The 12700-nt window shown below is 42.4% G+C and overlaps 1 protein-coding gene and 1 pseudogene across 2 annotated transcripts in view; one reads left to right on the plus strand and one right to left on the minus strand.

The window, feature by feature from the left end:
- KIF15 (kinesin family member 15) overlaps nucleotides 1-12700 on the plus strand; it is a 68411-nt gene that overhangs the window by 31916 nt on the left and 23795 nt on the right. For both annotated transcript variants that reach the window (XM_032867812.1, XM_032867813.1), the window contains 5 exons: nucleotides 1644-1720; nucleotides 1956-2165; nucleotides 3086-3263; nucleotides 5329-5470; nucleotides 6962-7103. In XM_032867812.1, coding sequence (XP_032723703.1) covers nucleotides 1644-1720; nucleotides 1956-2165; nucleotides 3086-3263; nucleotides 5329-5470; nucleotides 6962-7103 — 749 coding nt within the window. The remainder of the gene's footprint in view (nucleotides 1-1643; nucleotides 1721-1955; nucleotides 2166-3085; nucleotides 3264-5328; nucleotides 5471-6961; nucleotides 7104-12700) is intronic.
- Nucleotides 11390-12422, minus strand: LOC116874122 (annotated as a pseudogene).

Genomic DNA, 12700 nt, shown 5'->3' on the forward strand with positions numbered 1-12700 from the left:
GCACTTGTCTTCTGCATGAGTAGATTCTAGCTCAGGAAACCTTATGTTCCTTGTCCCATTAGAAGCAACTCCTCATCCGTTCATGTTTTATCAGGAGCTTGGAGCAATTCAGTCCCATCGTCAGGCTCCACTTGTGGTTCTAGTTCTGGGGCTATTTTCCCCACATCTGTGGTTATTCCCTCCACTGAAAACTCGAATCCCTCAAAGTCCTCCACGAGGGCTGGAATCTACTTCTCCCAAACTCCATATTGACATTTTGACCTCTTCCTCTGAATCACGATTACTCTTAATGGCATCTAGGATGGCGAATCGTTTCCATATTTTCAGTTGACTTTGCCCAGATCCAGTAGAGGAACATCAGCACTTGACGCTTTGCGTTGTACTTTGACATTAGGGAGACGGCTTCTTTCCTTGAACCTCATGAGCCAATCTCCGCTGGCTTCAGACTTTCCTTCTGCAGCTTCCTTACTTCTCTGAGCCTTCACAGAATTGAAGAGAGTCAGGGCTTTGCTCTGGACTAGGCTTTGGCTTAAAGTAATGTTGTGGCTGGTGTGATCTTCTATCCAGACCACTAAAAGTTCTCCCTAAGAGCAATAAGGCTGTTTTGCTTTCTTATCATTCATGGATTCGCTTGAGTAGCACTTTCTACTTCCTTCCAGAACTTTTCCTTCACATTCGCGGCCTGGCTAGCTGTTTGGAGCAAGAGGCCTCGCTTTCAGCCTGTCTTGACTTTCAGCGTGCCTTCCTCACTAAGCTTAATCATTTCTAGCTTTAGGTTTACAGTGAGACATGTGCAACTGTTTTTTTTTTTTTTTTCACTTGAACGCTTGGAGGCTATCGTAGGGTTATTAAAGGGCCTAATTTCCATATTGTTGTGTCTCAGAATAGGGAGGCCTAGGAGAGGGAGAGAGATGGGAAGAGCCAGGCAGTCAAGCAGTCAAGCATTCAGAAAACACATTTATTGATTAAGTTTGCCATCTGATATGGGCATGGTTTGTGGTGCCCAAAGTAATTACAGTGGTAACATCAAAGATCACTGATCCCAGACAGATAACTGTAACAAATATAATAACAATACTGAAAAATGTTGAAATGTTGCAAGAATTACCAGAATGTGACATAGAGATGCAAAGTGAGCAAATGCTATTGGAAAAATGGTGCCAGTAGACTTGCTCGATGCAGGGTTGCCACAAACTCTCCACTGGTAAAGAATGCAGTATCTGCAAAGCATGATACTGTAAAACTAGAGATGCCTGTACTTTGTAATCAGATAACAGATACCATATGTCCATGATATCCCCATATCTGTGGATGTGATGGGAAGGAGGAGTAGAAATAATCTTGAATAATTCATTCCTCACAGGTGCTGAAAAAAGATACTAATTTCATTTAGATCCACTTCCAATATTCAGTCATATGTAATATGTATGTGTTTACTAAACAGGATGAAAGAACTTATTTTTCTTCAAAGAATCGCTAATATGTAGATAGAATTGATTTGAAATCTGTGATCTGGGTACGACAGTCTGATTCTTTTAGATTGAGAACAGTCAGAGGCTGTTTTAGCTCAATACTTGGTCCTAAACTTTGAGAGATAAACATTTTTTTCCATTTTCTTTTCTTTCTTACTGGATCAATTACAGACAAAGATCAGACTAATTACATGAAGTATTTTCAAGAGGCGATGTTGTTCTTTAAGAAATCTGAACAGGAAAAGAAGGTAGGAAACCGAGTCGGTATAAAGGGAATTCCGGATATTTTAGGCTTTTGCTCCATGGCACCTTTCTGAGTGAAATAAAGGGCACAAGTAAATAAACAAAATGAAAAAAAACTGTGGGAAATTTAATTTTGCCCTTGGGATTAAGTGTCAAGTTAGTGTTTATTGCTTGGTTTGTGGAAATTCAGGGAGGCTGAATTCCTTTTCATGCTTAACCAAATTATGAATTTCTTTTAAGTCTCTGGTAGAGAAAGTTACCCAGTTAGAAGACCTCACCCTCAAAAAAGAAAAATTTATTCAATCTAATAAAATGATTGTGAAATTCCGAGAGGATCAAATAATGCGCCTGGAGAAGCTCCTCAAGGAATCCCGGGGAAGTTTTCTGCCTGCGGAGCAGGATCGCTTGTTGTCGGAATTAAGGGATGAAATCCAAACTCTGCGGGAACAAGTGAGTGTATGACATTTGTGGTGTTTCTAAAAAGAAGGGAGGTTCGGGGCAAATAGAAGTTTGCCACCAAATTCATGTGAGTTAATACAATGGAAAAGTATTTTTGAATGAATTTAGCTGACTTGTATGATTGCACAACTTCTTCCCCCCATTTTCCATGATGGTAAAATTAAGAGGGAGGGGAGGAACTGTGAGATGCTGCATTAGCGTCCCACCCAGCAGGCAAGTGTCCCTTATCCCTTGTCCCGGTGCGCAGTTGTGGTTGTCTGAATCAGCGGTCTCTTTACATTGGGGTCCTTCCAACTTCTTCCCCACACCCCTTGGGGCCCTTCCAACTTCTTGATGCTGGTTTTCCTTTTCCCTGGGGAGGATGGGTACTTAATACAGGCACATCATTAGGAAAAAAAAAAAATCAAATCTGTTTCTGGCTTTTGTACTTTTCTGAGGCTTTTTAATGCATATTCAAACTAATATGGGTATTTTTACTTTTATAATCATTTTCAACACAAAAGGCAACTTTGCATACATACTTTTCTGCTGTCTCTTTCACTTAATATATTTTGGAAGAGGTGGCATCCTGGTTGATAGAGCGTATCCTCCTTCGCTACAGTGTGTTAATGTCAACAGCCCCCGTTGCGTGAAGAGTTGGCCACAGTGTACACCCTTGCACGTTTCTCCCTATGAGCCCACACCTGGGTGAAAATTTCAAGGCACAGGCCCAGACACGGAATAATGGCGTCGTAGGCTACGCACATGCTCGGTGTGGTCACAAATGCCAGGTTGCTGTCCACAGCCCTTGCAGCCGACCACTGCCCGCAGAGCGTGCAGCGTTCCTAATGTTTCCAAATGGCTTGGCGGCAAGACTGGTTATTGAGGAAATGTCTGTCTGTCTGTAAGTCTGTAATTGTTTTATGTCACAGATAGAACACCATCCCAGAGTTGCAAAATATGCTATGGAAAACCATTCCCTCAGGGAGGAGAACAGAAGATTGCGATTATTAGAGCCTGTGAAAAGAGCCCAAGAAATGGATGCCCAGACCATTGCTGTACTAGAAAAAGCTTTCTCTGAACTATCTGGCACAGAGAAAAGGGACAAGGGTAAGAAATGATTGTTGTCTGCATGTCTTCTAGGGACGTGATGAGGGGGTGCTGTTGAAAAGGCATTTTATTGTCTCACCGGTAGGGTCTTCCTTTTGGCCTCAAGACCTAGGATGCTAATTTCTTTCTTTCTTTTTTTTTCTTTAAGATTTTATTTATTCATTTGACAGAAAGAGAGAGCACAAGCAGGGGGAGCAGCAGAGGGATATGGAGAAGCAGGCTTCCTGCTGAGCAGGGAGCTGGATGCAGAGCTAGATCCCCAGACCCTGGGATCATGACCTGAACTGAAGGCAGACGCTTAACCAACTGAGTCACTCAGGCCCCCGCCCCCCGAGTGCGCTAATTTCTTATGTACATACTTAGGCTTTTATGTTACCAAAAGGCATTTTCCAAACTCTTTTCTCGTAAATCTCGTAGTATTGAGTTATGCAGGCTAAGAGACGTATCAACGAAATACTTGTTATGGTTCTTTTTGGTTGCTAAAAGTTTGATTCAGATATTTCTCTTAATTTTTATTAAATGAAATTTTTCTTGCTTTAACTATCTGAAATGAAAAGTGTTTAACTAATGAACACCAGTGATTGGCAAGTGGACGATGTTTACCTGTGTGGCTAAGGTGTGAGAGGCGTCTGTAGGTCAGACTCCTGATCCCAGCTCGGTGCTTGTGTCCTGAGGTGGTGGGTACAGGCCAGACCCTGTTAGTTCTACACTGGCCAGCATGCACTGTTATTTCTACATTATTTCTGTCTGCTTTTGCTCTGTGAAAAGTGGTTTCGTTGGCATCAAATCTCACTTACATGTCGGGCAGCTACTGGTGTTAATGCCCTGGGACTTGGCAACAAAGTCTGTTTTTGCCCCATTCTCAGAGTGAATATTTTCGTGGGCTTTCATCAGATTCCATCTCAGCCTTTGTCATTTCAGATCAAAATTGAGAACACCGCAAACTCATTCTGCAATTGCAACAAAGCCTGTTTGTGTCCATTTAAAATTTTTCATTTTTCAAGTCTTCTTCCACTCTGTTATGACTCAATAAAAGAATAAGATTTGGTTGTGAAGAGACTGATTTTAGATGCAAAGTTAAGATCAGGTTTTGCGTATTATTTCAGCTATTTTTCCCTACAGTAGTCTGTATTTTGTTGGCCATTATTTGACCTCAAATAATTCCTTGACTTACTGCCTTTGAAAGATACTAACAGTCATTTCTTGATCCCATCATCTTTTTTTTTTTTTTTTTTTATTTGACAGAGAGATCACAAGTAGGCAGAGAAGCAGGCTCCCCACCGAGCAGAGAGCCCAATGTGGGGCTCGATCCCAGGACCCTGGGATCATGACCTGGGCCGAAGGAAGAGGCTTTAACCCACCGAGCCACCCAGGTGCCCCCCCATCATCTTTTTTTAACATTAATTTATTTAAAAAATTTTTTTTCAATTCAATTAACTAACACATAATATATTATTAGTTTCAGAGGTGGAGTTCAGTGATTCATCAGTTGCATGTAACATCCAGAACCCACCATCTTCTAAACAAAGATCATTTTCTAAACAACTTTACACGATGTTTTCCCACAGTGGAACTCGTCAGAACTCTCTTCAACATATCCATCTGGTCCTAAGCAATCCCTGAAAATATTTCCTACCAGTTAGATGACCCCAAGCTCTTTCAACGTGTAGCCTTTGCTCTTTGGTTCCTTTCCTGAGTAATTTATTGACTGTTTACTTTATCCGTTAGCACGAATTTCTGCAGTACTGGCCTGCTGACGTCTCACCGGCCTGATGCGTGCTGTACTTCATGGTTTGCCCTTTCTCCTGATGGCAAAGGTGTTGCCTTCAATATACCCCTACATCCTGGGGCTTCTCAGCTTCTCAGAAACAACTTCCAGCACTCTTTGACACACTGCATTGTGTCTTGTCTCCGGCTGAGTTACAGGCTCTTGTTTTTTGGGGTCCACTTTCCAATCCACCTCTCATTTTCCCTTCTTTGCTTCAAAATTAATACCCGTCAGAGAACTTAGAAAACAGGTTCTGTTCTTTCTCTTTCAAAGACCAAGTTGTTTCCTTATTACCAGGTCAACAAGGATTTTCTCCTAAAGCTCCAAAGGAGCCATGTTCATTAGTGAACACCGAGAAACTGAAAGCACAACTCTTGCAAATTCAGACAGAGCTGAATAATTCAAAGCAAGAATATGAAGAATACAAAGAACTAACGAGGTAAAGTATAAATCCACATTCATGTTTACCTGTCTCGGTATTTTTGAGTGTGGATTTGTTTTAGCGTTTAACGCTGACTGTTTATTTATTTATTTTTAAAGGTTTTATTTATTTATTGACAGAGACACAGCGAGAGAGGGAACACAAGCAAGGGAGTGGGAGAGGGAGAAGCAGGCTTCCTGCAGAGCAGGGAGCCCAATGCGGGGCTCGATCCCAGGACCCTGGGATCTTGACCCGAGCCAAAGGCAGATGCTAAACGACTGAGCCACCGAGGTGCCCCTAACAGTGACCATTTGATTGAGCATTTTACGTTAAATATTAATTCTCATATAGCAACTACCTTGTCTTGACATGAAGAAAAAGCTCCTTAATATATTTAATGAACTAGATGATACAGATGTTTTCTTTTTTTTGAGTCCTTTCTTTTTAAAGATTTTATTTATTTTTTTGACAGACAGAGATCACAAGTAGGCAGAGAGGCAGGCAGGGAGTGTGGGGAAGCAGGCTCTCCGCTGAGCAGAGCCCGATGCAGGGCTCGATCCCAGGACACTGAGATCATGACCTGAGCTGAAGGCAGAGGCTTAACCCCCTGAGCCACCCAGACGCCCTGATACAGATGTTTTCATGAATACACCTGTATCTGTTTACCAAATTTAAATCAATGTTATGAATTAAATCAGAATTTTTAGAAATTACAGGTTTGTTAATATTCTTAATGTTCCTTGTGTAAAAAAAAACAAAGATAAGCCACATTTATAGTATAATTAAGATTATGCTATCCTAAAATAGACAGAAGTGTTTATTTTTTACATTTTTTAAAAGATTTATTTATTTTAGAGAGAGACAGAGCACACATTGAGGGTAAAGGGCACAGGAAGAGAGAGAATCCTAAGCAGGGAGCATGAGCATGGAGCCCAGTTCAGGGCTTGATCTCACGACCGAGTTCATGACCTGAGCTGAAAGCAAGAGTCGACACTCACTTGACTGAGACACCCAAGGTACCCCAGAAAGTGTTTATTTTAAAAATAACATGCCGGGGTGCCTGGGTGGCTCAGTGGGTTAAAGCCTCTGCCTTCGGCTCAGGTCGTGATCCCAGGGTCTTGGGATCAAACCCCATATCGGGCCCTCTGCTCCCCGGGGAGCCTGCTTCTCCCTCCCCCTCTGCCTGCCTCTCTGCCTACTTGTGATCTCTGTCAAATAAATATATAAAATCTTTAAAAAAAATAAAAATAACATGCCATGTGTGGTATCATCACAGACTATTAGTGCTTTTGAATTGGAGGTCTACCATTTATTAGTCAAATACTTTATACTGTAGTTAATTCTCATAGCCAAATATTACCCAAATGGAAATTGAGGGTAATAATCTGAGAATATCTCAGATTTAGAGGGATAAATATCAAGTTATGTGAGAGTATAAAGTGTAAAGTACTCTACAAGTGTATGACATTACTTATTACCTGAAATACTCAATTTTTCAATATCCCTTAGGAAAAAGCAGCTAGAATTGGAATCAGAGCTTCAGTCTTTGCAGAAAGCAAATCTTAATCTTGAAAACCTTTTGGAAGCAACAAAAGCCTACAAGCGACAAGAAGTTTCTCAGCTGAATAAAATTCATGCTGAAACGCTTAAGGTAGGTGGTCTGAAGCAATTCTTTTTTTAAATTTTTATTTATTTATTTTAAGTATTTTATTTATTGATTTGATAGAGATCACAAGTAGGCAGGGCAGTAGGCAGAGAGAGAGGGGGAAGCAGGCTCCCTGCTGAGCAGAGAGCCAGATGTGGGACTCGATCCCAGGACCCTCAGATCATGACCTGAGCCGAAAGCAGAGGCTTTAACCCACTGAGTCACCCAGGCACCCTGAAGCAATTCTTCAATACTAAGTTTGATGTCATTTTGTTAATAACGGAGAGCCTCTGCACAGGTGATCCCCAGATACGCTAGAATTCCTTGCAGGCAGCGCCCCCAGGTTGACTCTCCTAGTGTTCTAATATCTGCCTCCACTGGCCTGCAGTGGCGGGGTGGGGTGGGAAAGAATGCAGCATGTGGAGTCAGACCTGGGTGCAGATTTTAATCTGTCACTAACCTTAGGCAGGGTTTCCTGACTTCTGAACCTCCTCTTTATGGTCTCCGAATTGGGGATGAGGAGAATGTGATTGCGGGTTTTCTCGAGCGTTGAGTGAGGTAGCGGAGCGCCTGGCGGCCGGGGGTCTCTGCGGCTGTTGCTGTAACGTGCCGGGCGCTCCCAGCTTGCAGTACGAGAACAGAGATCCTAGAGCCAGAGACCTCTAAAGGACCCAGGGTATCAGCAGCCCTCACAGGAGGGTGTGTTTCCCCTAAACAACCATTGCCTTCCTTAAAGAAAAAAAAAAATGTGTGGACATGTGAGAATGAGGAGAGAAAAGCCAAAAAAGATGAAGGAGGTAGTGATGCTGATGCTGGGGATTGAGCTTTTCTACCCGATTCTCTGAAGGCTGAAAAATCTGATACAGCTTAAACTTAAAAATAGATGTTTATCTCTAATGCTTATTTTTTATTTATTTTATTATTTTATTTATTTATTTTTTAAGATTTTATTTGACACAGAGAGAAATCACAAGTAGGCAGAGAAGCAGGCGGCGGGGGGGTGGGGTAAGCAGGCTCTCCGCTGAGCAGAGAGCCCGATGCGGGGCTCGATCCCAGGACCCTGAGATCCTGACCTGAGCCGAAGGCAGAGGCTCAGCCCACTGAGCCACCCAGGCGCCCCTCTAATGCTTACTGTTCAGAAGTGATATTTTTGGTGTCACTTTTTAGGAGACTGTTTTTAAAAGAAACTTTATTCATCCGTTTGAATAGGCAATTCACTTGGCCGGAATTTTTAAAGGTACAAAGAATATACAGTGACACGTTCTTCTCTGTCTACTGTCCTTCCTGCCAACCAGCCAAGCCCCTTTTTGGAGGCAGTCACTGTCAGCAAGTCTTTCTGGGCTTTATTTTCCATCTTTTAATTTTTTTTCTTTTTCTTTTTTTTTTTTTTAATTTTAACTGAAGTACAGTCGGCACACGATATTATTTTAGTTTCGGGTGTGCAGCATAATGATTCGACGATTCGGTACATTGTGCGGTGCTCCCCAGGGGTGAAGACACCATCACTCACTGCAGAGTCATCACAGTATTGTTGACTCTCACCCCTATGCTGAGCATTACCTCCCTGTGGCTTATTTATTTTATAACTGGGAGTTCATACCTCTTAATCCCCTTCGCCCCTCTCGCCCATCCTCCCCAGCCCTCTCCCTTCTGGCAACCACCAGTTCTCTGTATTCATGAATCTGTTTCTGGTTTGTTTTGTTCTTCAGATTGTACATAGAAGTGAAATCAGAGAGCATTTGTCTTTTTCTATCTGACTTACCTCACCTAACACACTACCCTCTAGATCCATCCATGTTGTCACCAATGGCAAGACCTCGTTCTTTTTTATGGCAGAGTAATATTCCAACGTGTGTGTATGTGGGGGTGTGTCTATATACACATACACACAAGTGTGTAAATGTGGCACATTTTTATGCGTTCATCTGTTGATGGACGCTTGAGTTGCTTACATATCTTGGCTATTATAAATAATGCTACAAAAAACAGGGCTGAATGTATCTTTTCAAATTAGTGTTTCCAGTTTCTTTGGGTAAATACCTAGTAGTAGAATTTTGCTGGGCCATATTATACTTCTATTTTAATTTTTTGAGGAACCTTTGTACTGTTTTCACAGTGGCTGTGCCATTTACCTTCCTGCCAGTATTGCTCTGGGGTTTCCTTTTCTCCACATCCTTGCCCACATTCATTGTCTCTTGTCTTTTTGATACCATTCTAGCAGGAATGAGGGGATATCTCATTGTAGTTTTGATTTGCATTTCCCCAATGATGAGTGATGTTGAGCATTTTTTCATGTGTCTGTTGGCCATCTGGATGTTTTCTTTAGAAAAATGTCTGTTCAGGTCCTCTGCCCATTTTTTATTGGATTATTTGGGGTTTTTTTGGTGTTGCATTGTAAGAATTCTTTAAATATTTTAGATATTAAAATCTTACTGGATGTATCATTTGCAGGTATCTTCCCCTATTCAGTAGGTTTCCTTTTTATTTTGTTTATTTATCGTTTCCTTTGCTGTGCAGAAACCTTTTACTTTGGTGTAGTCCCACTTGTTTATACCTTTTTTCTTATTTTACATGGTGGTAGCATATTATACAAAACATTCTACCCCTAGGTTTTTCTGTTTTTGTCTTTTGTCTTTCTGAGTTTGTCCCATGACTACAGAGGAAAAAAAAAAAACTTTCCCTCCCTTTTTTTTTTTCTTTTTTTTTTTTTTTTCGTTTTCTGACAGCTGCACAGGAATCTGTGGTATGGATGTATTACCATTTATTTAAACTGGAAAATACAATTTTTTAAAATAAAAGTAGAATTTTTTTCTTTGCTCTCTAAAAATGATGACCTTTTAAAAATCTGTGTAGGAAATTATTTTAAATTAACTGTGGAACATGGCCAAATGTTTTCTCATCCCGTGTCTGTAACCCCTTAGCACAGTGGAATTGGAGAGCTTGAAGTGTGCGTGGCAGGCTGGTCCTGCTGCTTCCACTTATAGGTCAGCAAATAAGGCCGAAGTGATTAAAAATTTTACCAAGAGCAGCATAGCAGTTCAGAGCTTTTGTTGATGCTCATTCTCAGTTACATGAGAGTACTTTTGAATACATTTTTCTTGTTTAAAAGAGATATACATACATATGTAAGTTTCAGTTCAAGGTCATTTTGAGCACTGCTGTCGATCTGGTTCTGATGTAGTCCTTCACGCCCCATCTGTGGGGGGTAATTTGTTCTCAGTTTGGGAATATTTTTACTTAGCAGGTTTTTTTTAAATTTTAAGATTTTATTTATTTGTCAGCGAGAGAGAGAGAGCACAAGTGGGGGGGCAGCAGGCAGAGGGAGGAGCAGTAAAAGGAAGGAGCCGGCTCCCTGCTGAGCAAGGAACCCGATGCGGGATTTGATCCCAGGACCCTGGGATCGTGACCTCAGCCAAAAGCAGATGCTTAACCGACTGAACCACCCAGGCATCCTTGCTTGGCAGTTTTGTACAGTATATATGTAGGGACTGGGATATGGAGAATGACTTCATATGTAGAACTCTACCTCATTTTAAATCTAGGCTTCCATGTTTTGGACAACCCCTGGCTTGTATAGGTGGTTGCCAGTCTGAATGTTCTTTGGGGAGAGTCTGTGAAGGCGTGGTCATCTTCTGATGTCTCAGTACTGGGGTCCTGTCCGCCAGGTGTCTGTGCTATGTGCTCTCCCAGGAGGTGTGGGAGCACTCACTGCCCAGTCCCAGCCCCTGGAACTGGTATTGTCTCCCTCTTTAATGTATGACAGTATGATGGATGGAAATGCTATCTTCTGAAGATTTTAAATTCTCATTTCCTTTCTTTCTGATGAGGTCACACATCTATGATCACTGTCCATTTGTGTATATCTTTTTCTATGAGAAAAAAAAAAGAGTCCGTTTTCTTACTGGCTGTTTTGTCTTCTGACTGTAGTTTTTAACATGTTACTTTCTCGTGTGTCATATACTACTGCCAACATATTCTGCCATGCTACTGCCATAATGTTGCTTGTCTTTTATCTTTGTATGTGATACTTTTGTTATAGAGAGGTTTTAAAATTTTGATATAGCCGGGTTTATTCCTCTTCTACCTTTTTGACTTACATATTTTTTAGGGGGGGTACAGTAGACTTCATCGATGGTACAAGATAGAGCTTTCAAGACCCTATCCTTCTCAGTTAGTCTGGGGTGGAAATTGGGTAGAGGTTGTGAGATTCTCAGTGTGTTGCGGGATGAGTTGGGGCAAGGATTCCCCAACAGCCGAGGGGCTCTCTTCCTCTTGTTTCTCAGGCTGGTGGTCTAGACGGCTCTTACTCCTTGGAGGCCCATCTGGACCATAAGATCCACTACCCAGTTGTTGTAGCCAAATTCATTGTCATACTAGGAAATGAGCTTGACAAAGAGGTCACTGAGGACTATGCCAGCCCCAGCATTAAAGATGATAGAGTGGGTGTCACTGTTAACGTTGCAGGGCAAACCTGATCCTCAGTGGAGCCCAGGATGCCCTTGAGGGGGCCCTCTGATGCCTGCATCACCACCTTCTTGATGTCATTGTATTTGGCAACTTTCTCCAGGCAGCAGGTCAGATCCATGATTGACACGTTGCGGGTAGGGACGAGGAAGGCCATGCCAGTGAGCTTCGTATTCTGCCCAGGGATGACCTTGCCTACAGCCTTGGCAGCGCCAGTAGAAGCAGGGATAATGTTCTGGGCAGCCCCTCAGCCATCACGCCACAGCTTCCCAGAGGGGCTATCCATCGACGTCATGGTGACAGTGACGGCATGGACTGAGGTCATGAGTTCCTCTACCATGCCACGGTTGTCATGGATGACCTTGGCCAGTGGGGCCAAGCATATGGTGGTATAGGAGGCTTTGCCAGCCATCTTGAGGGAGCTTTCATACTTCTCATGGTTCACATCCATCACAAACATGGAGGCATCATCAGAAGGGGCAGAGATGATGACCGTCCCCCCATCCCTACCCTCCAAGTGAACCCCAGGCTTCTCCATGGTGGTGAAGACCCCAGTGGACTCCACAACATGCTCAGCACCAGCATCATCCCATTTGATGTTGGCAGGATCTCACTCCTGGAAGATGGAGATGGACTTTCCATTGATGACAAGTTTCCTGTTCTCAGCCTTGACTGTGCTGTGGAATTTGCCATGGGTGGAATCATACTGGAACTTGTAGACCATGTAGTTGAGGTCAATGAAGGGGTCATTAATGGCAACAGTATCCACTTTGCCAGAGTTAAAAGCAGCCCTGGTGACCAGGTGCCCAATACACTGAATCTGTTTACTCCGACCTCCGCCATCATGTCATCATGTCTTGGAAACGCAGCCGGAACTGCACCAGAGATGCAGACTGTGTGTCGAATGGGGAGGAGCAGAGAGCCTCTTTTATGTATTTTTAAAGACAGTCTCAAGATCATCAATATATTCTACTTCTTAAACTACTTTTATAATTTTCTTTTTACATTGAGATGTTTAGTTCATCTGCCTTTTTACTTTTTAAAATACTTTATTTATTTGTTGAGAGAGAGGGAACAGAAGCAGAGGGAGTGGGAGAGGGAGAGACAAACTCCCCACCAGGCAGGGAGCCGAATGCAGG

The sequence above is a fragment of the Lontra canadensis genome, unplaced genomic scaffold, assembly GCF_010015895.1.
Source record: "Lontra canadensis isolate GAN:19392208 unplaced genomic scaffold, GSC_riverotter_1.0 scaffold35, whole genome shotgun sequence".
Classification (NCBI taxonomy): Eukaryota; Metazoa; Chordata; class Mammalia; order Carnivora; family Mustelidae; genus Lontra; species Lontra canadensis.